This window comes from Sus scrofa, chromosome 8 (assembly GCF_000003025.6).
Source record: "Sus scrofa isolate TJ Tabasco breed Duroc chromosome 8, Sscrofa11.1, whole genome shotgun sequence".
Lineage (NCBI taxonomy): Eukaryota > Metazoa > Chordata > Mammalia > Artiodactyla > Suidae > Sus > Sus scrofa.
Window position 1 is genome coordinate 3,414,282 of NC_010450.4, and position 25,717 is coordinate 3,439,998.

The 25,717-nt window shown below is 58.8% G+C and overlaps 1 protein-coding gene across 8 annotated transcripts in view; it reads right to left on the reverse strand.

The window, feature by feature from the left end:
• The window catches only part of SORCS2 (sortilin related VPS10 domain containing receptor 2), a 507,916-nt gene that overhangs the window by 207,195 nt on the left and 275,004 nt on the right, over nucleotides 1-25,717 (reverse strand). For all 8 annotated transcript variants that reach the window (XM_021100959.1, XM_021100958.1, XM_021100964.1 and 5 more), the window contains exon 3: nucleotides 19,453-19,552. In XM_021100959.1, coding sequence (XP_020956618.1) covers nucleotides 19,453-19,552 — 100 coding nt within the window. The remainder of the gene's footprint in view (nucleotides 1-19,452; nucleotides 19,553-25,717) is intronic.

A 25,717-nucleotide genomic window follows, 5' to 3' on the forward strand; every position in this document is an offset into this window, starting at 1 on the left:
CGAGAGGCTCCCTCCACGGGAGGCTGAGTACGCTTCTCTTTTTCAGCCTCCAGTGGCTCCTGCATGATCCCGATGAGCTGTCCCTTCTCACCCAGTCCCTTACCCTCAGACAAGGTAGATTAAACTGCCCCTCCTCTGGGTCCCCAAGGGAGGACTGCACTGTGACAACTGCCCTCCTTGTTTGTGACGTTTGCACACCCGTCTCTCCACTGAGCAGAGGGTGCCTCAGTGGTGCACCTGGCACAGGTGAGGTGGGAGAACGGATGGATGGATGAAGAGATGGATGGGTAGGTGGGTGGTGGCTGGATGACAAAGTCAACGGTTGGGGGGATGAACAGCAAATTCTGGAGCCTAGTCGTATGCCTGTATCTCCTTGAACTCTTCTTGTAAAAACTGAACCTGCGAAGATTTCCCACCAGCCTAGGACTGGCCGTGGTCTCCTCGGTCTGCACGGTGTCTAACTCAGCCCCCGCCAGGTGCAGGACAAGCCCCCTTGCTCTCTGGGCTCTCTGCCTGCCCCCTGGGAGGACCCCTCTGCGCCCAAGCTCTAACGGACATGTGACACACAGGGGTGTCCAGCCCTGCCCTTCCCCTGAGCTCTTCACTCTCACATGCAAATGCCTGCTTCCCATCTGGATGTGGCAAGGTGCTCTAAAAGTCAACATGCTTTCGGTAAAACTCTTTATTTCCACCCCAAATCCCACTCCTTCCCCAGCATCTCCCCCTCCAGAGGGGTGATCCCACTGCTCCCATCCCTGGAGCCTGAGTACCACAGTCCAGACCTGGTCACCCCTCGTCTGGATGACGGCAGTGGCCTCCAGCTGCGCTTCCGCCCAGTCCCCAGAGTAGATCTGTTCAAATACATCCCCAGGGGGGCATCCTCTGTCTAAAGCCTCTTGCTGGCTCCCCATCTCCAGGGAGTCAATGATGTAAGACGTTAGCAGAGTGTGTGATACACAGACTGCTTCCAGAACCTGTAACCAGGTTAGCTGAGCCTTTTACTAGTGGACAATCGTGATGCTAATTCCAAACCTTTCTCATCTATTCCTTTGGAACAGTTTCCCCAGATGGCTCTGCCTCGGCTGCCGGCCACCACGCCGGCCTTTCTCTCTCCCTCTCAGCCCCAGGACCTTGGCATCTGCTGTTTTTCCCCTCACCCTGGACCCATGTAACTCCTACCTTCGGATTTTGGCTCAAGTGCCATTTTCGCAGGGAGCCTCCCCACGACCCTCCGCCAGAGCGACCTGGAAGGTCGCATGCGTTCTCCCAACACTGGCGCGTCTCCTCCGCCCACCAGGGCTTGTCTGGGTCAAGGTCCCTCTCCGCAGGGGAAGGAGAGCAGGGCTGTTGGGTATGTTTTGTCCCGTCTCCAACACTAAATAACTGATAGAGAGAACGGGGTGCTTTTCCCACATGCTGGCTCAGGGTGCCTCTGAGGGGACCCCTCTTCAGACCCCCTCACCCACCTGCCTGCACAGGTTGGGGGAGTTGGGGTAGAGAGGCGCTGGCATTTTCCTCGGGGTCCCCTGCAGGGGGCTGGGGGTCGTGGGTATCTCTGGAAATGACCGCTGCTGGAAAGTGCCATGAGGACGCCGCCCGCTGTGAGTTATTCCCAGACAATTTCAAAGGGAAAGTGGCCATTAAAACAAACAGTTTAATAGCGACCCACTCACACAGCCAGAAGTTCTGGAATGATCCGTCTCATGCAATTACCGTCACTTTCCTGCATAGGGTGTTTCCCCTGAAGGGGGCCTGGGTCATATGTGTGTGTCTGGAATCTGAACTCCGGCTTCAGGGGGACATCAAAACAAGGCCACCTGGACGACGCCTCATCTCCCTCCCATGACCAGCCCTGTGATCGGCCGGGCTGAGCCGAGGATTCCAGGCAGAGCCAGTGGCTGTGACGATTTCTCTGCATTTCCACCTGGGCCTCGGGCATCATCCTCCCAGACGCTTGGCCTGCATCCCTCACACCTGTCCACACACCTGGCTGTGCTCGCCTGTCCCTCAGTCTGTGTCACCACGCCTTTCTCGGGCGCCCCTGTCCCCCGGCCGGCTCAGCCTGCACGGCGTTCCTCTCAGGGACACGGCCTTCCTCGGGGCTCCCACACTCTGTGAATCTCAAGCCCTCCCCCGGTGCTCTCCCCACCCCGACCCCCCACCCCCACCGCAGGCCCCCCTGCCAGGTGTTCAAATGCTCACTGTAGCCACAAGAATACGTGAGAATTCGACTTTTCCTTCTCCTCACCGAGATTTGATCTTTGTCTTGTTGGGGAAATCCTTCCATACAGCAAGGTCTTAAAAATATTCTCCTGCTTTGTCTTCTAAGAGTTCTATGGGCTTTAATCTGTAATTGCCTGGGTTTTACTCTTTTATAAATGACTTTTGGGATAAAAATGACATTATCTTTTCCCTCGTAATTAAAGAAAATTCAGAACGTGAGGTAGACTTAACAAGGGTGTTTTTGTCACTGAAGAACTCTCCACTGTCCACGGCCTAGCCACAGCTGCTGCTGCTGCTTCTTTTTTTTTAAATGGCTGCACCCGAGGCATGTGGAAGTTCCTGGGCCCGGGATTCAATCCGAGCCTGAGCTGCGAACCTACACCAGATGCTTTAACCCACTGCGCCAGGCTGGGGATCAAACCCGCGCCTCCGCAGGGACCCGAGCCGGTGCAGTCGGAATCTTAGCCGCGGTGGCAAGTCCCCGCCCCGTCTCTGACGACAGCTTCTGCTCCGGACTCTTACTTGGAAACAGCTGTGCTGCTCAGGCAACCGCCCTCTCCTTCCTTGTCGGCATCTTCTCGTGACCATGACCTTTTTGTCCAGAGCCGCTTCGTCTGGGAGAGCTTCTGGGTCTGTCCCCCACACCACCAATCCGTGCTCCCCGTGGGCTCCGTTCTGCTCTTCCCTGCCTCGGAAACGCCTTGAGTCCGGCGCTGAAATTCTGCTGGTCTAACAGGAGGTCCTTGCCTCCCTCGCTCGCTTGCATCCCCCCTTCTCTACGGGAGCCACACTTCATCCCGTGGTCCTTTCTCCTGAGCTTCCACCCGCACAAGGACCCCCCCTCCGCCGCCCCCACCTGTGGGCATACAGAGGTTCAGCAGGTGAGAACGGCAGGTGGGGCCGGCGGGGGCGGGTCCTTGTGCGGGTGGAAGTTCAGGACCAGAAAGACGGAGCCTAGACAGACGGCGGGAACAGAGACCACCCCAGCACCCGAGGCCTTCGGCTCTGTGGTGAGTTCATCAACCGGAGCGGCCCAGGCCGCCTGCAGGGAGCTGCCCTCCTCCCCCCGCCACCTCCCGTTTAGAGGGAACAGGGGCCGACCCTGCTGTGTCGGGGAGATCAGTGCCCTGGTCCAGACACACCCTGGCACGCCTGGCAGCCTTCCCGTCCCCACCTGCTCTCTAACACAGGGCCAGCCTCTGTGCTGGTGAAAACGCTGGCGCCCGGGGGGCAGACGCCCCCCCGGAGATCTTCATCCTCCGCACGACGGCCAAGAACACACCCGGTCCCCTCGGAGCTCGGGAAGCCCAGTGACATCACACACGCTGCTGAGGACACTTAGACACACCCCCGCCCGTCTCACCTGGACCCTCGCTCTGGGGGAGAAAGGTTTTTCCTTCCCTGCCAGGAGGGAGGTGGGCACACTGGTGAAAAGTGCAGCAGGACTTTGGAGGACATACAAAGGCTAATGCATGTGGAACAAATAACTACTTAATTGCTCTCTAATTATATGACAATTAGAATTCCTAGCGGGCCCTGTCCTCAGGTATCTATTTATGAGCTGCAGGGAGCAATACGGCGCCTGCGACCACTCAGAAGACCAAGATCCGAGGAGCAGGCAGCGCGGACAGTTACGGAGCATAATCACCCGTGTAATTATTTCTTATACCCGAGTAGCTGCAGGGGCGGTACCATTTGTGCATTACGATTTATTCATACGCCTAATATCAGTCTCCCTCACAAACTGGGACCGGCCCAGAGGTGCTGATCGATTTTTTCAAACAACATAAAAGTCACCTGATGAGAAGCTCTGCTACCAGGCTGCTTGGTGTTCGTGGCCACACAGAGAGGCGGCCAAGGTCTCGGGGGAGGAGGTGGGGAGTTCTCGCCTGACACCAAGTTCATGGCCACAAGCCCACCCAAGGCTTCTCATGGGACGTGAGACACCAGGACGCCTGCCCTCGGCACTGTGCCCACTTGGGTGGGCTCTGGGGTGCCTTGCGGGGCTGTGGCCTTGGCTTGGTGTCTCTCCGCAGGTTGCGGCCCTTGTCCAGCATGTATGACCCGCCCTGTGTGAGGACCAAGCTCCGAGGAGCAGGCCGTGCTCCCTGGTCGGGCCCCTCTCTTGGACTTTGAGACTCACCATGGCAGGACCCTAGGAGGGTCCTTATGCTTATGGGTAGAGCACAGGGTTGAATTCTGAGCCAGAGTAGAGGCTCACAGTGCATCCCCTGAGCCGAGCCCGATGGGGTCTGTCCATCCCATTTGTAAAAGCCATCTCTGGCGTTCCTGCTGTTTGCAGTGGGTTAAGAACCCGACTGCAGAGGCTTGGGTGGCTGTGGAGGGACGGGTTCAATCCCTGGACCAGCACAGTGGGTTAAAGGATCTCGCATGGCTGTAGCCGCAGCATAGTTTGCAGCTGTGGCTCAGAGTCAAACCCCAGACTGGGAACTTCCATATGCCATGGGTGTGGCCATGAAAAAAAAAAAAAGCAACCCTTTCTTAGAGTGGGAGAGGGAGGTGCTGGGAGCTTCAGACCAGCAATAGCAAAGTGATTTTCCCTTAAGAAACTCCATCACATTTTTTATCGCTCCATCTGGCATCTCCTGCATGGCCAGCTACAAGCAATTGGGGCTGAGCAAAGCTTCTGGAGCGGAGTAGCCAGAAAGAGGAGCCAAATCACTAGCAGGAGGTACCCCTGTCAGTGCAAGGCACAAAGCTCAACCTTGGATCAGATGCCCCGGGTGGATAGCAGAGGCTGAGACACCAGCTGGGCAGGTGGCCCCCTGGCCCCCAGCAGCCCCGCCCTCACCCTGAGGCCCTCTTGCGGGTCCAGGGTGCTAGTTCTTTGGCCTAAACAAGGCGGACCACCAGCAGCCTGGGGAATCTCAGGTCACAGTTCCTCAGTTGACCTGGCACATGGGCTGTCTCCAGGCTGCAGGAGGAAGAGCCGCTCCTGAGACGGCGATGGTGAGAGGCTGGAGTGTGACAAGGATAAGAACTTCCTGAAGGTGACAACGCCCAGGATGGCAGTCTTTGCTTCTCAGAGGGGAGCCCGTGTGGCCACAGCCCCTCGAGGCCTTGTATGGAGATGAGGCAGAGGGAGGTGACGTTGGTTAGAACCTGCTGGGCGCGTCTCTCTCCATGGAAACGCTAGGGGAGGGGACAGCGGGTGCTGTGACGTTTCCTGTGGTGCCGTAACCACAAACGTAGTGGCTGAAAACCACCCTGATGGACCATCTCACCGGCCTGCAATCAGATGCCTGACGTGAGGCTGTGGAGGCTAAAGTCTCATCAGCAGGGCGGCTCCTTCGCGAGGCCCCCGGGGGAGAAAGTTTCCGGCCTCCTCCAGCTTCAGGACGCCCCCGCAGCCCGTGGGTCGTGGCCCCTCCTTCGTCTGCCAGCCAGCAGCACAGCTCTTCCGTCTCTCACTTGAGACCCTCCCTCCTCCCTCGGATAAGGGCCCTTGTGATGCCAGCTGGGCCCCCTGCCTCATCCAGGATAAACCCCCGTCTCAACGTCCTTAACCAATCCCGTCTGCAAAGTCCCCGTCCCCACCCCTTTCTGGTAACATTCCTAGGCTCTGGGGATTAGGATGGGGCATCTTGGGGACATTATTCAGCCCCCACTGAGCACCGGGGACAGCACAGCGACTCGGCCCCCACGGGCCTGCTGTCGTCCGTCCCGAATCACGGGGGAGCCAGGGGGCCCAGAACACGCGACGGGTCCAAGAACACCTGCGCTCATCACGGGAGGCTGTGCTGGAACTGGTCCCTCTCATCAGGCCCCGCGGTGCCCTGTCGGGCAGATGGGCACAAGCTCCTGGACACCTGGACGTTCTATTTCCTCCTTACGGGAAGGGCAGGGGGTCATGGGTGCCCACTCCCGTTTACTGGGAAGGCTGTCCCACCTCCCTCGTACAGAGTAACCACCTCCCATGTGGACTGTCACGCTGGGACCATCCAGCAAGGCCCCGGCCTTTGTAAGCGGCAAATCCATCATCTCCTGGAGACGCGGGGGTGGGCCTCCCTGCTTCCTGCCTTTGCCAGCCACTTTCTTGTGGTTGGAATTTCATCTGACATCTTTCCAGGAGAGACCCCTCTGTGCTGCCGGCTTGCATGGGTTTCTGCTGACAGCCACCCAAGCCCCTAGCTGCTTCCACCGTACTTTAACCATAGCCACACAACCGCAGCGCTGGAGGGCCGTGAACTTGCAGGAGGCCAACACCTCCTTTTGCAGGTGCAGCAGCTGAGGACCAGACAGGTGTGCCTTTTGCAGGCAGCCCTGTAGGACAGGGCAGGGGCAGGCCCAGAACTCAGGTCCCCACGCCCCCTGGCCAGTCCTCACCTCCCCACAGCACAATCTTACAGCTGTCCAGGGCCAGGGAGGCTCCCTGGTGTACACACACACACACACACACACACACACACACACACACAGAGCAGGTGTGAAGAGAAGTCGCTATCTCCCATTCCCCAGCCCTCCCCCTGCCCTGCTCACCAACGGACTCGTGTTTGAGCCACACTGGACCCACTCCAAACTCTGCGCACAGATTCTGGGGCTCACCCCTATCCCTGACCCCCTCCTGCTGTCCAGGGCCGGCTTCCCTGTGCCCCCAGCGCTAGGAGCCGACATGAGACATTCTAGTCACTTCCCAGGTACCCTGATGCGGTCATCCGGGCAGGCCAGGGGGAAAAGGTGTGTGAGACATGGTGGGGGTCCTGGAGGAGCCCCCACTCGGCTGGAGAGAACGGATGAGATGCACCCTGACCGCGAGCTTCGTGTGCACAGTGGGCTGCGGGCACATAGGAAGGAAGAGGCCTTAACTGAGCACCTGCCGCACACCTGGGCAGGTGCTGCACCCTTCAGAAGCTTTGTCATATTTTTTCCTACCTACGCAGAGAGCATCGCACCCCACCAAGGACACAGGGTCTTGAAAGGCCAGTGGCTGCCAACGTTCAACCCACGGCCAGTAAGAGAAGGAGACGTGACCAGTGATGCTCCAGGTTCTGGCCCAGGTTCAGGACCTCTGGCTGGGGGGGACCCCACCCCAGGTCCCCACCTCAGCCCCCTCACATCCCCCCTGGAGTCCACGTCTGGGACACTCCAAAAGGAGGGCATATCTCAGGAAAGCAGGCTGGCTGAAAAGGCTGGCTGTGGGGTCCCTCTTTCAAGCTAAAAATAGACACTCGCCATTCTATTTCCTGAGTTGAAAGTGTCAGGAAGAAGGCATTTGAGATTTAAAAGAAAAATTTTGCACGTAAGGAATAGGTTTTTGGTTTTTTTTTTTGTTTTTTTTTTTTAATTTTAACAGTAGAGTTAGAGGAAACTCAACAGGAGCAATGTCAGTAACTGCTGGTGGACGTGGGCACTGGGGCTGTTCTTGCTTCCGCCTCCTCTTGTTCACAAAATCTTGTTTGCCTGGCTTGGGGAATCGGCTTCCTCTCATGCATTCCATTTGGGTGGGCTGATCCTGCCCCCAGAGAGCATGTTACCAGACCTGGCCAATCAGAGCACTAGCTCGTCTGGCCACACCTACTGCTTAAGGAACAGAGCACATGATCTCAGCCCAGCCAATGGGAGTTTTCCCTGAGATCTGTGTTGAAGCTACCGGCAAAGGACCCCTGCTCCTTCTAAAATCACCACGCTAAGGATCACATGAGTCTGGGGCACCATTCCCACCAAACAGCGAAACTGTGCCTGAGTCTGAAGCCTAGCCCCAGAAGAGCAGAGCTGAGAGGTGGAGAACAGAAAGACTGAGTCCTGATGTCACTGTTAGAGGTGCTGGATCAAGCTGTGCCTGAAGGAAGATCCGCCCCTGGTTTTCACAATTATATAAGCCAATGTATTACTCTTCCTGTTTGAGTGACTTTATATTACTTGCAGTCCTGACTAATATAGCATAGGGGGTGATGGTGGTATTTGTCTGGTGGCTGGTTTCTCGGAGGAAGACAAGTAGAACAGAAAACACTATGGAAAGCCTCTCCATGGTCATGCATGGCAGACAGCTGCTACATGACATGGCTGCTGCCACTATCCTTCTGGCAGCCAAGCCTGACACCACTGAGCAACTGGGCCTCCTTCCTGCTGCACTGAGGTGGCCCCAGCCTTTCCCAAAAAGACCTCCAGGGAGTGACACAGGTAGATGTGATACACCTGTGTGCAACCAACATCCAGGTCCGGGGGAGCGAAGTGGCTTGTTCCAGCCTCCTCGCTAATCACCTCCATGTAAGTACACGATTCACACTCCCCCTCACAACTGACGACTGCTCCTGGGATGGGCGGCTGTGCCTCTTGGAGAAGACATACAACTTGCCGAATGCCTGGAAACTGGGGTATTTCTATATGGGGGGGCAGTCAGGCCCTTTCTAAAATACAGAACACAACTTCCGAAGCTGGGCAACAAACGCTGAAAATATGCATAAAACGCCTTTTGCCCGGGTTTCCCTCTGCCTTGCCCTGCATGTGCCCTGGGCCCTCCACAGAGCCAGGGGGCTAGGCGGGCACGGCAAGAACCCCTGTCCAGGTGGGAGTCCAGTTCCGCTGTCCCTCCCACACCACCCAGACCCTGAAGGGTTACTTCAGCTCTCTGAGCCGCGGGCTGCTCACCTGGAGGTGGACACCCGTGGCCCGCGTTGCCATGTGGCTTTGGTGGGATAACGACGGATGGTGTCAGCACTGCCCACGGAGCCAGCAATGGCTTGGGGCCCGTCCCCACACCCAGCACCGAGGAAAGCACCTCGCTCCCCTTTACAACGGTGCCCACTTTACCCACAAGGCTCAGAGGGGCTCAGAGAGTCCCCCAAGTCCTAGTTCTGCCTCCCAGCCCTCGCCTTCCCCCGTCCTCCTGCCCCCCGGGGGCAGCCCTAAATGCCCACCATCTGAGCCAGCACCACCACGCCCACCATCACCACCAGCACCACCCACTGGCACCTGCTCCTTCCATTCTGAGGAGAAGCCCTCCGACCCTCACCCTGGAGGGCAACGGGGCCAAGAAGGTGCAGGGCGCCCTGAGCCCCATGGAAGTGGAGGGGGGCTGGTGCTCCACAGGCACAGACGCTGGTGTTCTCGGGTCCCTCCCAGCTCTGGGGCCCTGGGGTAGTTCACGAGTTTCCTGTGGTTGCCGTGGCAAATTACTACAACACCATGGCTTAAAACAACACAGGCGTATTCTCTTATAGCTCTCAAGGTCTGAGTCCCCAGTCAGCGTCACGGGCTCAAGTCCAGGGGTGGGCAGGGCTGGTTCCTTTCTGGAGGCTCTGGAGGAGACTCACGCCTGGCCTCCACCAGCTTTTAGGAGCCCCCTGCATCCTCGGCTCCCGGCCCTTCCATCCTCAAAGCCGGCAGCACAGCATCTTCTGCTTCCACTGTCCCCTCTCCTCCTCCGATCCTCCTGCCTCGCTCTTCTAAGGATTATTGTGACCACAGTGGACCCAAGGGACAGGCCGGGATGATCCCCCATCTCAAGACTCTTTGCTTCTTCGTATCTGCAAGGTCCCCTCTGCCACAAAGGTGACATGGTCACAGGTTCTGAGGACCTCTTTGGGGGCCATCACTTGACCTTAGCAAGGGCACAGGGTGGTGCCAACTGTCCTACCTGCCCTAGGGGAGGGCCTGAACTGGGAAGGCGGGCAGCTTTTGATGGCCGGCGGGCCCGCAGGCACAGGCCTGGGGGCACGAGGTGCAGCTGGGGAGGTGGGCACCTTGGGTTTCACACGAAGGGCACCAGAAGGTCAGGAGGCCAGGGCAGAGCTGAGCCCTGGAAGCTGAGGGACACAGGTAAGGGAGGACTGCGGTGATGGGGAGGCGGCCACTGGGGTACATCAGGACAGAGGAAGGGGGGCTGGGGTGGGGGGGCGGCAGGGGAGATGGAGAGAGGCCCAGAGCATCGGCAAGAGGCCACGAAGGGTGGGGTCTGGGGGGATCTAGGACCCTGGGTTTCTGCTTGTGTGCCCTGGGGCTGTGGCACCACCCTCGGATCAAAGCCCAGAGGAGAGCAGCTCACACATCACGGCAGGGGTGGATTTGGCAGCCTTGTTGGGGTAGAGCCGGGGTCGGGGGGCGGGGGATAAAGAAACAGGTGCTCTTGACCTATCAAGGGCCTCCTGGGAGCTCCGTGCCTTCCCCGATGGAGGAAATCTCTTTCACTGGAAGCCCTTTGTACCAGGCTATGGTCTTTCGAGCGTCAGAAAAGCTCCCACTGCCCAAAGACACACACGTCGTCGGGCACTATTTTCTGAGCACCTGCCTTTGAAGGGAAGAGGGATGAAATTCAGGCTGCAGCCACAGCTGAGCAGGAGCCGTTTTCTTAAGCTCCGATTCTGACTTGACGGGGGAGCTGAGCAGGGACCACGGGAAACAGATGGGACCCGCATTCTTCAGGAAACCCCTATCAGTGTCCTCAACCCAGAGGCAGCGTCCACTCCTTCACGGGCTGCTCAGCACACAGCCGCTGACCTTCAGGGCCACATGGTGTGGTCCCCCTGTGCACGTAGGTCCCCTCAGCGGCCCCCGGGCACCAGGGAACTAAACCCGTCACCTTCTCTCCCACCCAGAGGGCAGCACCGTCCATTACGTATGGAGCCAGCCAGGGCTTCCATCACCACGAGGGAGGCCACGTCCAATATGGAGACGGGGCCATGATGGGATGCAAGGGGTCCACACATGACGAGGAAGCAGCGCCCCCAGCCCCAGGCCCCCTCTGGCAGGGGCAGCTCAGAAAGCTCCCACAGGCATCTGGGGTTGGGGAGAAAGGGCAGGACCAAAGGGAAGGCGGGCACTGGGTTGAGCATCCGCTCAACACTGGCTGACGTGGTGACCAAGCCCTAGCCTCTCGAGGCGTCTGAGCTCCGCTCGATGGTGACCGCCCGCCTCCCCGCGTCTCTATGACGTGGGAAATGTGGTCCTGGGCCAAGGAGGGAAGCCCTGGGTTGCCCTGAAGACAGAACCAGCCAAAGCCTTTAATTTGTGGATCAAGTGAGGGAGGCAGGTGCCTGCAAACACCAGGGCCTCCCGGGGCCCGTGGTGACAGAAGAGGGGACAGATGCGTGGGTGATGTGGGGGCGCAGGGAGACAGTTCAAATCCTGCTCGACACCCCAGCACCTCGCTCTGGGTGCCCCTGTCTTCTCGTCTCCAACAGGACGACCACTGTCACCACCTTGGGGAAACTGCTGTGTCCTTGGGCGTCCCCTCTCCCCCTTAAATGCCCCAGCCCCAGCCTGGCCCCTCTCCCCCTCGTGGTCCAGCCCTGACGGATGGACACGTGCACTCGGAGACCACCGAGCAGAGCATGGCAGGTGCATCACGTGGTCTCTGGGACCCTGCGGAAGAGAACAGCGTCCCTGACACCCAGGTGGGTGGCCCCTGAGACCCCCAGGGTGGCCTTTCTACATTCTTGCGGCCCTTGGGGAGTTAGAACCCGCACCATCTGGAGAAGAGAAAGGGAACCCAGAGTCTCCTTTCCCCTCTGTTTAGAGCCCTGGAGGCCAGAGCCCGGGAGCCGTGTTTTCTGAGAAGTAGGGCTTTTTCTCTCTCTCTTCCGCAATAACCCAGTGGCTTTAAGAGGGCATCATTTTCTATGCATTAGCCCAAGTTTCAAGGGGTTCACTGCATTTCTGAGACAAAAGCTCTGTGCACCGACCAGCCCAACTGAGCCATTTCTCTCCCTGACAGGAGAGGACGCCCGGCATGCGGGGAGGGAGAGCAGCGCTGACTGGAGGCCAAGGTCCATTTAGCACGAGGACTACTTCCCAGCCCCCGCCAGGCCCCCTGCTCTCTGGCTCGCCTTCCCACCCGGCAGGGGCCCCCACCTTTTGGAACTGACTTGGAGGTAACAGGCCCCCATCGCCCGAGCACTAGGCTGTGCCGGGGGTGCTCTCTGGGGACAGTGGGGGAATTTCAGGAGCCCTGGCTTTGTTCTCAGACAGCTGGGGGTGCTGCGAATCCATACCCCACCCCATCTGCCTCCTCTTGCTCGTGGAGGCTGACCAGAGAGCTCCCGAACAGGAAAGACCTGTGAGGCCTGTCCAGGATGAGGGGACCCCCGAGAGCCCTCAGAACAGAACAGCCACGGGCAGACGTGGCCTCTTCTGTACCGCCAACATTCACCTGTCTCCTACTCCGGCCTGGCCACCCTGAGGGCCTCCGGGGCATCACCTCTGGATGACCCGGGGCCCATGGACACAGCATACCCCACCCTGGGCTCTTCATGCTCCCCTTAAGGTCTGCTCCTCCCTGGGGCCCCCCATCTCAGGAAACAGCACCTGCATTCACTTACTGCTCACACCAGAAGGCTGGGGCATCATCGAATGACCGTGTCCCTGCCATCCATGAACCTGCCCACCCAGATTCAGCCTCCTCATCGCTCACCTGGACCCCACAGGTAGAGAAGCCACAAAGACGCCCATCAGATGGCTGCATGTGTGGGTAGACGGGTGGATGGATGGAGGGAATCAGGATGGATGGATGGACGGAAGGGTGGATGGATGAGGCACAGACTCTCAGTCCACTCCAGTCTTTCCACCACAGCAAAGGAACTTTTAAGAAAGCCAGTCAGCACATCTGATCTTATCCTGGAGACCCCTCAAGTCCTGCCCTGGAGAGCTGTCCACCTGGGGTTCCCAGGGAGGCCTGGGTGCCCCACAGTGACCTGCATGCATCTTGCCTAGAGAGCGTCACTGGGCATGACCTCAATTTGCAAGCATGCAGGAGCACAGGCCGCCGTGAATGCTCCCTGATAATCAAAAAACGACAGCAGGGGAGTTCCCGTCGTGGCGCAGTGGTTAACGAATCCGACTAGGAACTATGAGGTTGCGGGTTCGATCCCTGGCCTTGCTCAGTGGGTTAAGGATCCGGCGTTGCGGTGTAGGTTGCAGACGCGGCTCGGATCCCGCGTTGCTGTGGTTCTGGTGTAGGCCAGTGGCTACAGCTCCGATTAGACCCCTAGCCTGGGAACCTCCATATGCCATGGGAGCGGCCCAAGAAATAGCTAAAAAAAAAAAAAAAAAAAAAAAAAATGACAGCAGGAAAGAAAATCAAGACCCACCGCCTCTCGCCCCAGAAAACTGACACGGCTGGTGCCCAGCCTCCCCTCTTGTCAGTGGCACACATGCCAAGAAGGAGCACCTGGTGGCTCCCCGAGGGATTTCAGCTGCAGGGGGCAGCCCCCATCCAGGCCCAGGTGCCGGGGTCCAGTGAGGCGGCCTGAGCATGAGCATTGCCTGCGAGAGTGCCACACAGAATGCCCACGTCCCTGTACTGCGGAAGCCCAGAGATACAGGTGAGGCCAGCTCTCACCCCCGAACTTGCCACCTGAAGTTCAAGGTGCATCTCAAGCCCATTTCCAGAAAACAGAGAGACGGCGGGACCTCCCAGAGTGACAGGAGGACAGACCAGGGTCCAGGCTCAGGCCTGACGGCACGATGGTGCCTGAGTCCTTCCTTTGCAGGCGTTACAAGGATCACAGGTAATGCATGTGATGCTCCTAGTACAGAGCCTGATACATGAGGGCCTCCAAGACTCTGGCCATTCTCCATCGTGACCAGCGCTGCCTCTTCCCGGAGGTTTGCTCTCCGAGACGCTGAGTTTCTCGAAGGCAAGGCTTCGATAAGCTTCGTTTTTCCATCCTGAGTGCTCGGCACATGGCAGTGTCTCAAAACATCTCAGGTGCATGAGCAGAATGAACGAAGAGGTGAACTCGGGGAGGCCTTGTCCTAAGCCTGTGCTTCTAAATTAGGAGTCACGTGCCCAGGAAGGGCTGGTGGGCCTGATGCTTACACAGGCGCCGTCTCCTGGGTCATCAGGTTCACAGAGACTTTCTGTTGAAAGTGTGTGCGTGTGTGTTGCACACACGCACACGTGATTTTAGTACTCAAACCAGTTCTGATGCATCATGAGTTAAAGCGAAAATTCCCATGAATTTTTAATATAAAGCATGACAACTGAAAACAGTCTCATGCCCCAGCCACCTCTCCTGGCCATGCTGTCACACCTGCCCCCCGCCACGGGGTTCTCGTGGCCGAGTCAGAAAGGCTGCTCATCCAAAGCTAAATTGGGAATTCCGACAGCACGGCAGGCCTCCGGGGATGTTTGGGGATCGTCTGGGCCCCCAGGGTCTCGGGTCACCCCGTGACAAGAGCAGAATGCCCTGCCTGTGGGCGTCAAGGCTGGGAGCTCGGATTATCCTACAGGCGAGACAAAAATAAAAGGGAATTCATTCTGTAGGACAGATTGCAAAGCGGTCGCCTAAGAAGATATAAAGTGCTGCTTAGCCTGTAATTGTTGCTAAATGGACTCCTAATGTAGCATTCACGTCTTCCTGCAAAACCTATCCATCACCGGGAACCGGAGAGGGAGACACCCCCCGCTCACGTGCACCCAGGCGCGCTCTGGGGAGTAAACTTCTCCCACGGGAGGCCGACTTTGGCCCCTTTGCTCATTCTTCCCACAAAAATGCAGCAGGAGATATCCAGTTTCCCAGGGGTCCAGCAGGGCCTCAAAGGTTCAAGAAGGTTCACGCTGTTTATCCAGTGCATCTCCACATCCCAGTGGCCAGCGAGAGCAGGTGCTTGATCTGCATCTGAGAGCTACGCGACTGGACCAAGGGTTCTCGCTCTCCAGCACCGAGCAGGCAGCCCGGCGCATGGTAGGGCCCTGACCCATGTCGGCCAAACGGGTGGGGGTCGGTGTTGAGACGGGGCTGGGAGATCACGTGGAACCCGCCCTCTTGCAGAGGAGACTCGAAGGCAGCGGTAGACAGGGCTGGGGCTGGGTTCTGCCCACGTGGGTCCCGCCCCGCAGCTGCTGCTCCCCTGCTGGGAGTCCAGGAGAGGCCAGAATGCTGGAGCTGGAAGGGCTTTGAGAACCCCTGGTTCAACCTTCTCATCTTCCTGATGGGGAAACCGAGGCCTGGAGAAGAACTAGATCTGCCAGAGTCACACAGCTCAGCCATGGTCAGATGGGGCCCGGACCAGCCCCAGCACATTGCAGAGAGGCCCGCTCCCCAGCCCTGGGCGGCGCTGGGCCTGCACACACAGGGAAACCCCACCTGCTCGTGGGAATCTTGCGGCAGCTGCCCGGTGAGCTCAAGGTGTGGCAGAGGGTGCTCTGGCCTCTAGCGGAACTGTTCGAACCCTTGCTCAAGGCCAAGTTCAGAGAGATACAATATGTTTACTACATTGCGGACGGCTCTGCCACCTGCCAAGTGGGAGACCTGGATGGCTCCCCCAACTTCCTGCGAGCCTCTGTTCTCTCATCTGGGCAATGGAGGCGATGATGCAAACCCCCAAGTCACGCCCCATCCCCCAAAGAAGGGGGTGCCTTAGGAACTGAGAAACTATAGATGAGCGAATAAATTAATGTAACACGGGAGGAAATAACTTTTTTTTTTTTTTTTTTTTTAGGTCTACACCCGCAGCATATGGAAGTTCCCAGGCTAGGGGTTCAACGGGAGCCGCCGCCGCCAGCCTACGCCTCAAGCCACAGCAACATCAGATCTGAACCACATTTGCGACCTACACCACAGCTCACGGCAACACCAGATCTTTTAACCCACTGAGTGGGGCCAGGGATTGATCCTCACAGATGCTAGTCGGGTTCTTAATCCGCTGAGCCACAATGGGAACTCCTAAGGAATACCTGCTTCCTATTAAACAAGACCTTTCCCTGAAGGGTCCAGCCCACAGCACGCATATTCCCTGAGTGCTGGCTGAGCACTAAGGGCTGTGCGTAGCTGAGGAGGTGGAGCTGAGTAAAGTCCAGCCTCCACCATGCAGTCTGCCAGGGTTGCTCCCTGCTCCTAGGATGGCCCTTCAGAAGTCTGAAGACCAGCCAGTGGCCTGGGATCTCCCCTCTGTTTTCATCAGCCCCCTGCCTCCCCCTTCTTTACTTGACATGGTCTCATGTCATTTTGTTTTTCTGTAACAGTGGCTGTGGATTTTTTGCTTCTCCACGCATTGAAAACATAAGGTGAAAGGTGACATTCACAGGTTCCAGGGATGGGAGGGGGACACTTTGGGGAGTGGTTCTTCAGCCTATATCTCAAGTGGCAGGAATGAGTGAGGTTGTCTGGGCATTTACCTGCCAAGTCTCCCCTCAATCCCCGCCCCATTAAGAGATGAGACACCTGGGGACCTCTCTGATGCCCCTCGCTGGGGGGTCATCACAGAGCTAGACTGAGGACAGGGTGCACCAGCCCTGGGGCTGTTCCCCAGGCCATCCTACAAATGCAGTGACCTCAGGAAGGAGCCCTGGGCTCCATGCACACAGGCCCCATCCAGGTGGGGTGGGGGGCTGTCACCCAGCACACCTGCAGGCCCTCAGCACCTGTTCTCCCAGGTGCAGGGGGAGTCTGGGTCTCAGGCGGGTTGTGTGGCAATAGCATCCACTCAGCAGGACACCGGCTGCCTGTGGCATGCATTCATTCATGCATTCACTCATTCCATTTTAACAGCAGCTGAGTCCTTGGGCTGGACACTGGTCCCCACCAGACCCAGTCCCTACCCCTAGTGACATTTCCAAGCGAAATGTCCAAATTATCAAATAACCTCTCAGGCATTGCTCGTCAGAGTCTCATCTTTCTTTAAAGAAGCATATATGTCCTGTGGCCCTGTCCTGCTGCCTGCAGAGGTGGCTCTGCTGAACCCCAGAATCAGAGCCCCTAGTCCTCCACCTGCCTGAGTCCCGGTGACCGACACTGACACCTCGCCCCTGGTGCCCTCTGCCTGCCCGCGTGCCCTTCCCAACCTCGCAGCCCCCTTGCTGAGGGCCCCGCCTTTACATGAACCATCCCATTAACCCTCCCAACCACGCCCTTTACGAGGCAGGACGCAGGCTGAGCGAGGCTGCCTCACACAGGACCAGGCTCTGTCCCCACCTGCCGGCCCGGCCTCTGCGTCAAGCCCTTCCTTTATGCTGGGGCCGCAGGGACTCCCCATTCTGTGACTGCCGTCACCCGTGCCTTCTTCTTTCTTTCTTTCTTTCTTTTTTTTTGTCTTTTTGCCTTTTCTAGGGCTGCTCCCATGGCATGTGGAGGTTCCCAGGCTAGGGGTCTAATTGGAGCTGTAGCCACCAGGCTACGCCACACCCACAGCAGTGTAGGATCCAAGCTGTGTCTGCGACCTACACCACAGCTCACGGCAACGCCGGATCCTTAACCCACTAAGCGAGGCCAGGGATCGAACCTGCAACCTCATGGTTCCTAGTCAGATTCTTTAACCACTGCACCACGATGGGAACTCCAGTGCCTTCTTATTTCCCAAGGTGGACACAGTCTCTGGGGCTGGCGCTGGAGCCACCGTCACATCCTGGGCACCTGTGGGTCCTCACAGGTGGTGACGGAGGGCAGGGGCCATGAACAGTGGCTTGGGGGAGCCCCCAGGACCGGGTTGGCTAGACAGGCAGAAATTGGGGGGGGGGTGCCAGGAGCCGGGTGGTATGGCTTCCTGTGTCCCCTGCTAGCTGGGGTCTGGGGGTGATGGGGACCCCCCAGTGGCCCTCCCTTGTCTCACATCCGAATCACAGTGATGCTGGGAGGGAGATGACAGGGGCAGGGAGGCAGGATGGCATCCTTCCTGGCCCATGGAGGCCTCTGCGCTCTGCACTCGCTGCTGCTCCCCGGCCTGGGTGGGGGTGTTGCCGGGGGTGACCCCCTCGCTCCCCCGAAGAAGAGAAATCTGCCCTCAGAGGGTGGGGGCGGCACTCAAGGGAAGGCGAGAAGCTCAGAACAAGGGTTCGAGTCCAACCCCATCTCCTGATCAGCCTGGGCTGGAACAGAGCCAGACGTGGGATGACGGCTGGGGAGGGTGGGGCAGGAGGGGCTGATGCTGTGGGTGTTGGGGGGGGCATTCTCTCGCATTTGCTTCCTCTCCTCCACAAAAACCCCTCAGCTCTGGACCCAGATGAGGCCGGGTGATCAGAGCCGGGTCTCCCGCTACCAGCTGTGTGATTGGGTCATAAGTCTCCTCTCTGAGCCTCAATTTTCTGCCCTGGAAAATGGGGTAGCACGCCTCCTTCCTTGGGCCCCGTGGACAGAGTGAGGTCACTCCGGGAGGGGTCTAGGAAGCCACAGGCACCAGCCAAACCCACACGCCGCCTCTTTCCTTTGGTCCCAGGTCCTTCCCCTCCAGGCAGGTACCAGAGTCCTGGGCAAGGTCCCCCATCTTCCCGCTCCAGCTGCCCTCCCTACCTCTGGATTCCTAGTCTGTCCATCAGGAAGTTTTTACAGCCATGAAGGTCAAGGCGAGGCGGGTGGGGGAGAAGTCCTGCTTTAGAAAGCTGACATCCCTTTAAAAAGTGCCACTGAGTTTACCTGGACAGCCCCAGTGGTCAGCAATGCGCAGCAGTCCTTGCGCTCAGTAAGCTCCAGGCAGGCCTTTGTCCCCGCAGGACCTGCCAAGTTCGGCACACCCCGACTCCTCTGAGCTCATAATCTGCCATCAGCGTCACCATCAGACCCTCTGGTGCCCTCCTCATCCAGCCGTGTGGCATCGGGGACCCCTGTGGGTCAGTCTCCAGGGCGCCCTGGCTGTACGGCTCCAACCTCACCCTTAAAGTCACTGCCAGGGCACCTACTGGTGCCTCGTGGGAGCGAGCGCCAGCTCTGGGTTCTAACCCCCAACCTCACGACTCTCTGTGGTTACATTCTGGTTCCCACGAGGAACCTGATCTGCCCGAGTCCCTTTCTGGGACACGGATCTGCTTCCGCACGGAGTCAAGCGCGCAGGATGGCGCCGTCCTGGGGGCTTCCTCTGACCTCATTCTGGGGTCCCGAGGTGGCCAGGAGGCAACCACGGATTTTGCAAAAGGGCCTTCTGACGGAACCTGGCGGGGGTGGCGGTGGCCTGGAAATGACAAAGTTCCCTGATTCACAGCCAGGCGGAGGGCAGGGTCAGGAGACACGCTCAGACCGAGACAACAGAAAGGCAGGCGCAGATGCAAAGCCAGAGCCAAGGCGAGTCAACAAGAAACCCCGCAGCGGATCGAGGCTGCTCGTCACTGCTTTCCAAGGACTCCAGAGCGGCCACCCCCTCCTGGCTGTGCCTGGACAGCTGCCAGGCCAGGGCAAGGAGGACAAAGCACCAGGATGGCCCTTCTCCCAAAGCCCAGTGGCTCCTTGAAACTCACTCATCAAACTGAATGAAGGCGGAGCTGGGAGGGAAACGCCTCCCCCAGGAAGGAGCAAGGTCGCCTCGGTGCCCGCTGTGCAGAGCGAGGTGCCCGGCGGCGCGTACCTTTCTCTTGTTGGTCGGGCAGATGTAGAAGTTGTCAATGACGGTGGTGACGCCAGGCTGGAGGGTGAGCTTGGTGTAGGTCGTGCCGAAGTCTGATGACCTGGGGGAACAGGACGACAGCCGTCAGTGACGTGTCCCCACCACGTGCAGAGTTATCGAGCCGTCTTGTCCCCCATGGGCTGTGCGCCAGGGTGGGCGCGGCACCCAGGGCACCCGAGTGCGTATCCTTTTCCCGGAACACCGCGTCCCAGGTGACCAGGTAGGAGACGGGGCTCCCTTGGGGATGCGCAGGACACACCAGGCCTGGAGCTGGGATGGGGACTCAGGCGCTCCCCAGCAGCCCCCTCGCTCTGCCACCCCCAGTCCCGCCGGGCCCAGTTCATGTTGCTCTGCCATATCCGTATCACACTGGTTAGAAGGGTCTCGTGTGTGCCAGCCGTGCACGTCTAAGTCCTCCTATCTTTTTAATTCCTTGAAAAACCCCAACAGGTTATGTCAGTTTGTCCACCTCGCAGATGACCAGGGGACCCGGAGGACATATGCCCCTGCCTGAAATCACTCAGCTAAGAAGTGGCCAGCTCAGGGCGTGAGTTCTGGCCCACCCACAAACAGCTGGCACCCTGTTTGCTCTGCAGACTGACCCCCGCTGCCCTGCGGCCTGTCTGCTCGTCTCTCTAGCCCCCGAGTCCCTCTAGGGAGCAGCACCCTCCACCCCGACCGCGGGCGCTGGCAGGACCACAGGGGGCGGAGCTCCGGGCACGGCTAGGAATCAGATCCCAATCCCTGTGCCAGCCGGTGGCATCAGCACCTGCTCCACTCAGAAGGACCTGAGGCCAGGCCCTTCTACCCATGGGCCCACTGTCCTGTCTGCAACGCGAAGGCTGCTGGAGAGACTGAGAAGCCAACCTTGGCCCAGAGCAGCCACCGAGCGTGGGGGAGGGGAGCCTTCAGGGGCAATTTCCCAGCTGCTGTTGGAAGCGACCAGTACTCAGGACATGGGATCCATTTCATGCTGACACGAACGTCCTGCTGACCCTGAGACCAGCGCTCCTTGTAAACTGTGCTGTGACTGCAGAGAGGGGGCTGCGGCCAGGCCTGGGCAGCACCTTCTACCTGTGCCTGAACCGATGCCCCCAAGGCTTCCCATCTTCTGACCCGACGGGAAACTCAGCCCGAGGTGGGGAGGGGGACAGGAGTGGGAGCCCGTGGCTACTGAGGCCGGCCGTGCTGGCCCCTCTCGGGCCTGTCCGCCCATCTGATCGGTGCTCAGAGCAGCCTGAAGGGAGCTGAGCTCCAGGGCGGAGGGCTGCTGATCCCAGGGTCATGAGGGGGGAGGCCTGAGCCCCCAGCACGGTGTGGGGCCCCACCAAGGGGCTGGGCCAGGCCAGGAGTCTCAGGCTTGCCCAGTGTTGCCTGGGGTCCTGGGGGAGGCCTGGAGCCGCTCAGCCTAATCGCCCCCCACCCCCACCCCCACCCCCGGCAGTGTTTTAGCTCCATTCTGTAATAGACCCTCAGTGGTTGCCACGGAAACACATCTCCTCCCTAACTCTTCAAGGGCAGAGGCTCCAGGAAGATGGGCCGTGTTTGTGGTCTTGGTGCTCAGTGGCCCCATGTCCCCAGAGGTTGGGTTCCTCGAAGGCCTCAGGTCACGAGGTCCTTCCCAGGCCCCAGGCCAGGATGGAAAGCAGCCCCTGGCCCCTGACTCCCACGGAACTCCAGTGGGGACCACCCCCATTCCCCAGGACCCTGGCCTGCCCCTGGCCTCCCCAGGAGGGTCTGCTGGCAGGACCAAAGCAGCCCCCACCCCACCCCACCCTGGAGGTGTAGTTAGGGAAGCACTGGCTCTCAGAACCTCAGAGAACTGATTTTCTTTGGGAAGGAAGGAGCCAGATGCCCATCAGCAGAGGATCGATCCAGAGACCCAGGAAATACCAGAACCCCGAGGAAACACACAGCTGCGCTTAGGAGCTCCAAGCCCGGAAACCTCTGAGGCTCTGGTCCGTCCGCCCCACCCCCACGCCAACACGCCATCTCCAAGACCCATGATTGGGATTAATTCTGCCTCCAAGACCCCTCCAAGTCCCCTTCTTCCCTCCACCCCCAACACGCACCTGCCCCAGCCCCCCGCCTCCCCAGGACCCAGCTTCCCTGCTGTCCCCCCAACCCTCACTCACACCTGCTCAGTTGAGGGCCCCATCAGGTGCGGGTCTGCTGCAGGGAGCAAGGGGGCCTGGACCCTGCCACCCACGCGGGGACGGTGATAAACAGGTACAGCAAAGTACAGCCGTGTCCGAACAACAGGGCTGGAAAGAAGATAAACAGAGTGGGGGCAGTGGGGGCAGAGGCTCGCTGTCTCGCATACGGTACCATCTGGGCTGAGAAGAGAAGGAGAGTGGGGTGTGCCTGTCTGTGGGAAAGCCACCTGTCCCGGGTTCAGTAGTGTCCCCTCCAAATTCACATCTACTCAGAAGCTGTGTGACCTTTACTTGCAAATGGGGTCTTTGCGGATGTCATTAAATTCAGACATGATTATACCGGAGTAGAATGGGCCCTAAGTTCAACGACCAGTGTCGCACAAAGAAGGAAATCTGGGCACAGACGGTGGGGACAAACAAGGCACCAAGATTGCTGGCCACCCCCAGGAGCAGCTGGGAGAAGCACAGAACAGGACCCCCGCCCCGGTCCTCCAGAAGGAACCAGCCCTGCCGACACCCGGATCCCGGACTCGAAGCCTCCAGACTGTGGACAACCGCCTCCATTGTCTACAACCAGCCGGGGTGCGGTGCTCTGCTACGGCAGCCGAGGCGCAAGCACAGCATTCCAGGCGGAGGGAAGAGCAGGTGCAAAGGCCCTGAGGACAGCTTCCCCTCCACTTGCCGCCGGACAGGGAAGGAGGGATCCGTTCAAAGCAAAGTCCTGCCACCGCATTACCAGCTCTCAAGCCGCCAGCCTCTCCTCACCCTGCGGGACAACGCGCGTCCATTAGCCCCAAGGTCCAGGCCACCTGCCAGACTGGGACATCCACTCCTTTATTCACTCTTTTGTTCAACCTTTGCTCGGCTCTTCTTTGCTTTAAGCGTCACGCTAGGCCTGGGAATTCAAATGTCTTTATTTGTTCACATTCATTCCTGCCACGTATGTTTCTTGAGTACCTACTATGTGCTGGTCTCTCCGTCCCGTGGAGAGGAGGATGGACACCGCTCTCCCCACGGGGGTGACAGGCTGGCTGGTGGGACGGAGAGAGTGGACAGATAATTCCAGGCGCCAGAGGACACATCCAGAGAACCCTGGGAGACGCTGAGGGGGATGTCACATCGCCCGGGTCAGGGGCCACCCTCCGCTGCCCCCCACCCCCAACGCCTGGCTCGTCCTCCGTCCCATCTGCTGACGCTTCCTCCTAAATGACTGACGTTCCATCTCAGCACCTGCATCGCCCCCAGCCCAGACCCTCTTCACCTCCCACCATCCCTGAGGGGATCCCGGGGCAGGGGGGTGACAGCCCAGGGGAGAGGGAGGGTGGCTGGTCTTCACCACGAGGTGCATAAGAGTTTCCAATGGCTGTAACCAGGTGCTACCAACTTAGCGGCTTAAAACGAGACACATTCGTTATCATATGGTTCTGGAGGTCAAACGTCCAAGGTGGTCCAAGGGGCTAAAACCAAGGAGTCGCACCTTCTGGAAGCCCCAGGAGAAAGCCCACCTCTTCGCCTTTTCTAGATTCCAGTGGCCCGTCTTCATCTTCAAATCCTGTCCTCCAGTCTCTGCTTCCATTGTCACATCTCCTATGTCCCATCTCCCTCTGACTCCCTCCTAAAGGACCCCCTTTTTTAGGGCCACACCCACAGCATATGGAGGTTCCCAGGCTAGGGGTCCAATCAGAGCTGTAGCCACTGGCCTACACCACGGCCACAGCAACGCAGGATCTGAGCTGCATCTGCGACCTACACCACAGCTCATGGCAACGCCAGATCCTTAACCCACTGAGCGAGGCCAGGGATCGAACCCCTGGTCACTAGTTAGATTCGCCTCCACTGCGCCATGACGGGAACTCCCCTAGTCATACATATATATACATTCTTTTTCTCATAGTATCTTCCATCACATTCTACCCCAAGAGACTGGACATAGTTCCCTGTGCTGTACAGCAGGGCCTCATTGCTGATCCACTTTAAATGTAAGAGTTTGCACCTGCTAACCCCAAGCTCCCCGTCTATCCCACTCCCTCCCTGCCCACTTGGCGACCGCAAGTCTGTTCTCCATGTCTGTGAGTCTATTTCTATTCTATACCTAGGTTCATTTGTGCCACATTTTAGTTGAATAGAGTTAACTTTTGAGAGCAGTTTTAGGTTCACGGCAAAATAGAGGAAGATGCGCAAATGTCCCGTGTACTTCGGCTCCTCCCCGCAAGTGCATCATCTCCGCCGCTGAACCTACACGGACCCACCCCCGTCACCCACAGTCTACAGCCACACGAGGGTCACTCTCCGGGTTGGACATCCTATGGTTTGGACACAGGTACAGTGACACGTGCCCAAGAGTATAGCGTCACGCGGAGCCCTAAGTGCCGCGAGCTCCGCCCGTCCCCGCGTCCTCCCTCCCTGCCCCACCCCAGGACCGTCCGCATAGCTCTGCCTTTTCCAGAATGTCACCTGTTGGAATTACGCAGACTGCAGCCTTTTCAGACTCTCACTTAGTAACACGCCGTGAAAGTCCCTCCAGGTCTTTTCGGAGCACCTGCTTCTGCTCTTTAATGATGATCCCCGTGTGCCTTGCGTCCTGTTTCTACCAGACTCCTGGTGGGGCACAGGCTGGGGCTGTGGGGTGTGAGCTGGGTCTTGTAGGGAAGGGTCTGGGTCCCCGTCTGGAAAGTGCTGTCCCAGCAAATGAGCTGGGGGACCCTATGAAAAGCCTTGGACGGTGTCTCTAAGCAGCGCGGGCGGAGCCTGGCATCACTACTATTTTAGGACAACGGCAGTGACCACGGGTGGGACAGGTGACTGAAGTGGAGGGGGTGGCAGTGGGGAGGAGCAGAAGGAAGGGCAGGACACCAGCCCTGGAGGTGGAATTGGTGTGTGCTGGGTGTGGTGAGGTGTTAGGTGGAGGGAGGAGACAGAGGGTGACTGGGTGACATGGGGGAGGTGAGAGGTGGGGCTGGGAGGCAGGAGAGCCCCAGGGCGTGGCCTACACATTGGCATCCACTAAGCCTACAGGATGCGGGGGGGTGGGGGGCTTGAAGATGGGGGAGTTCAGAGCAGCAGGTTGTCCCTGGGCCCCTGGACCACGGCCCCCCCACCCTGGCACCTGTCAGAGGGGCCTTGAGACCTCGGGGGGAGAGAGGCACCGAGGAGTCGGGCTAGCGGGGATAAGGGGTCCGGCCATCCGGGGGTTGACCATGTCCCCTTGTGGCTACTGGTTTGCTGAGCTCCTGGGCACACACTCAGGGTTGGGCATGGGTTTCCCCTCGAGGCATCAGAGGGCCCCTGAGGTCCCCAAGAATGGAAAAGACCACAGTCACATGCCCTCCACCTTCGGTTTTCCTGCCTGTCACCTGGCCCCCCCAAGGGATCCGGTTCCCCCGAGGCTGGTCCCTGGGGACACTCCTGCCCAGCCAGACCTCGTTTCCCATGGACCAGGCAAGTGTCTCTATGTCGCCTCCTCATTTCTCAGGCCACCTGTTTCTCAAAGAAATTCAAATGAAGGAACTAGTCTAGCGGTGATGTTGCCTGTATCCTGAAGATTCATTCCAAGGAGTGGAAGGAAATTGACAGAGGGTGGTGTGGTCCTGCCTCGTCCTGTGTCTGAGGACTGCCAAACATAAGCATGGCCCTTCAGGAGGCAAACTGGGGGTGCCGGGGACACTCAAGAGTCCTGTCTCTTCCTAGGAGCTCAGATGTCCCTGCTATGATCCCCGAGCCTGAGACAGGACACCCACCCTGAAGCTAATGCCACCTCCTCCGAAAGTCAGTACAGTTTGCCCACTTGGAGTGTGGACAGCGGTCACACCAAGGTCACCCAAGAATCCACAGGCCAGGCACACAGCTGGCACTCAATTAATGCTTGATGGAGTCCTATGGAGGTGCACCAGCACCCCACTTGAAGGCTGTGTGACTTCAGCAGAGGAGGTCCCCCTCTCTGGACACGCTTCCCATAGAGGTTTGCAGATGGGATTTGATTGATGTCTGAGCACCAGCCAACAAGGGACCCCTGAACTTGCCTCTTGGGGAGAGGCCCCCGCCCCTCCCCTTACCTCAGGACAAAGTTTCTG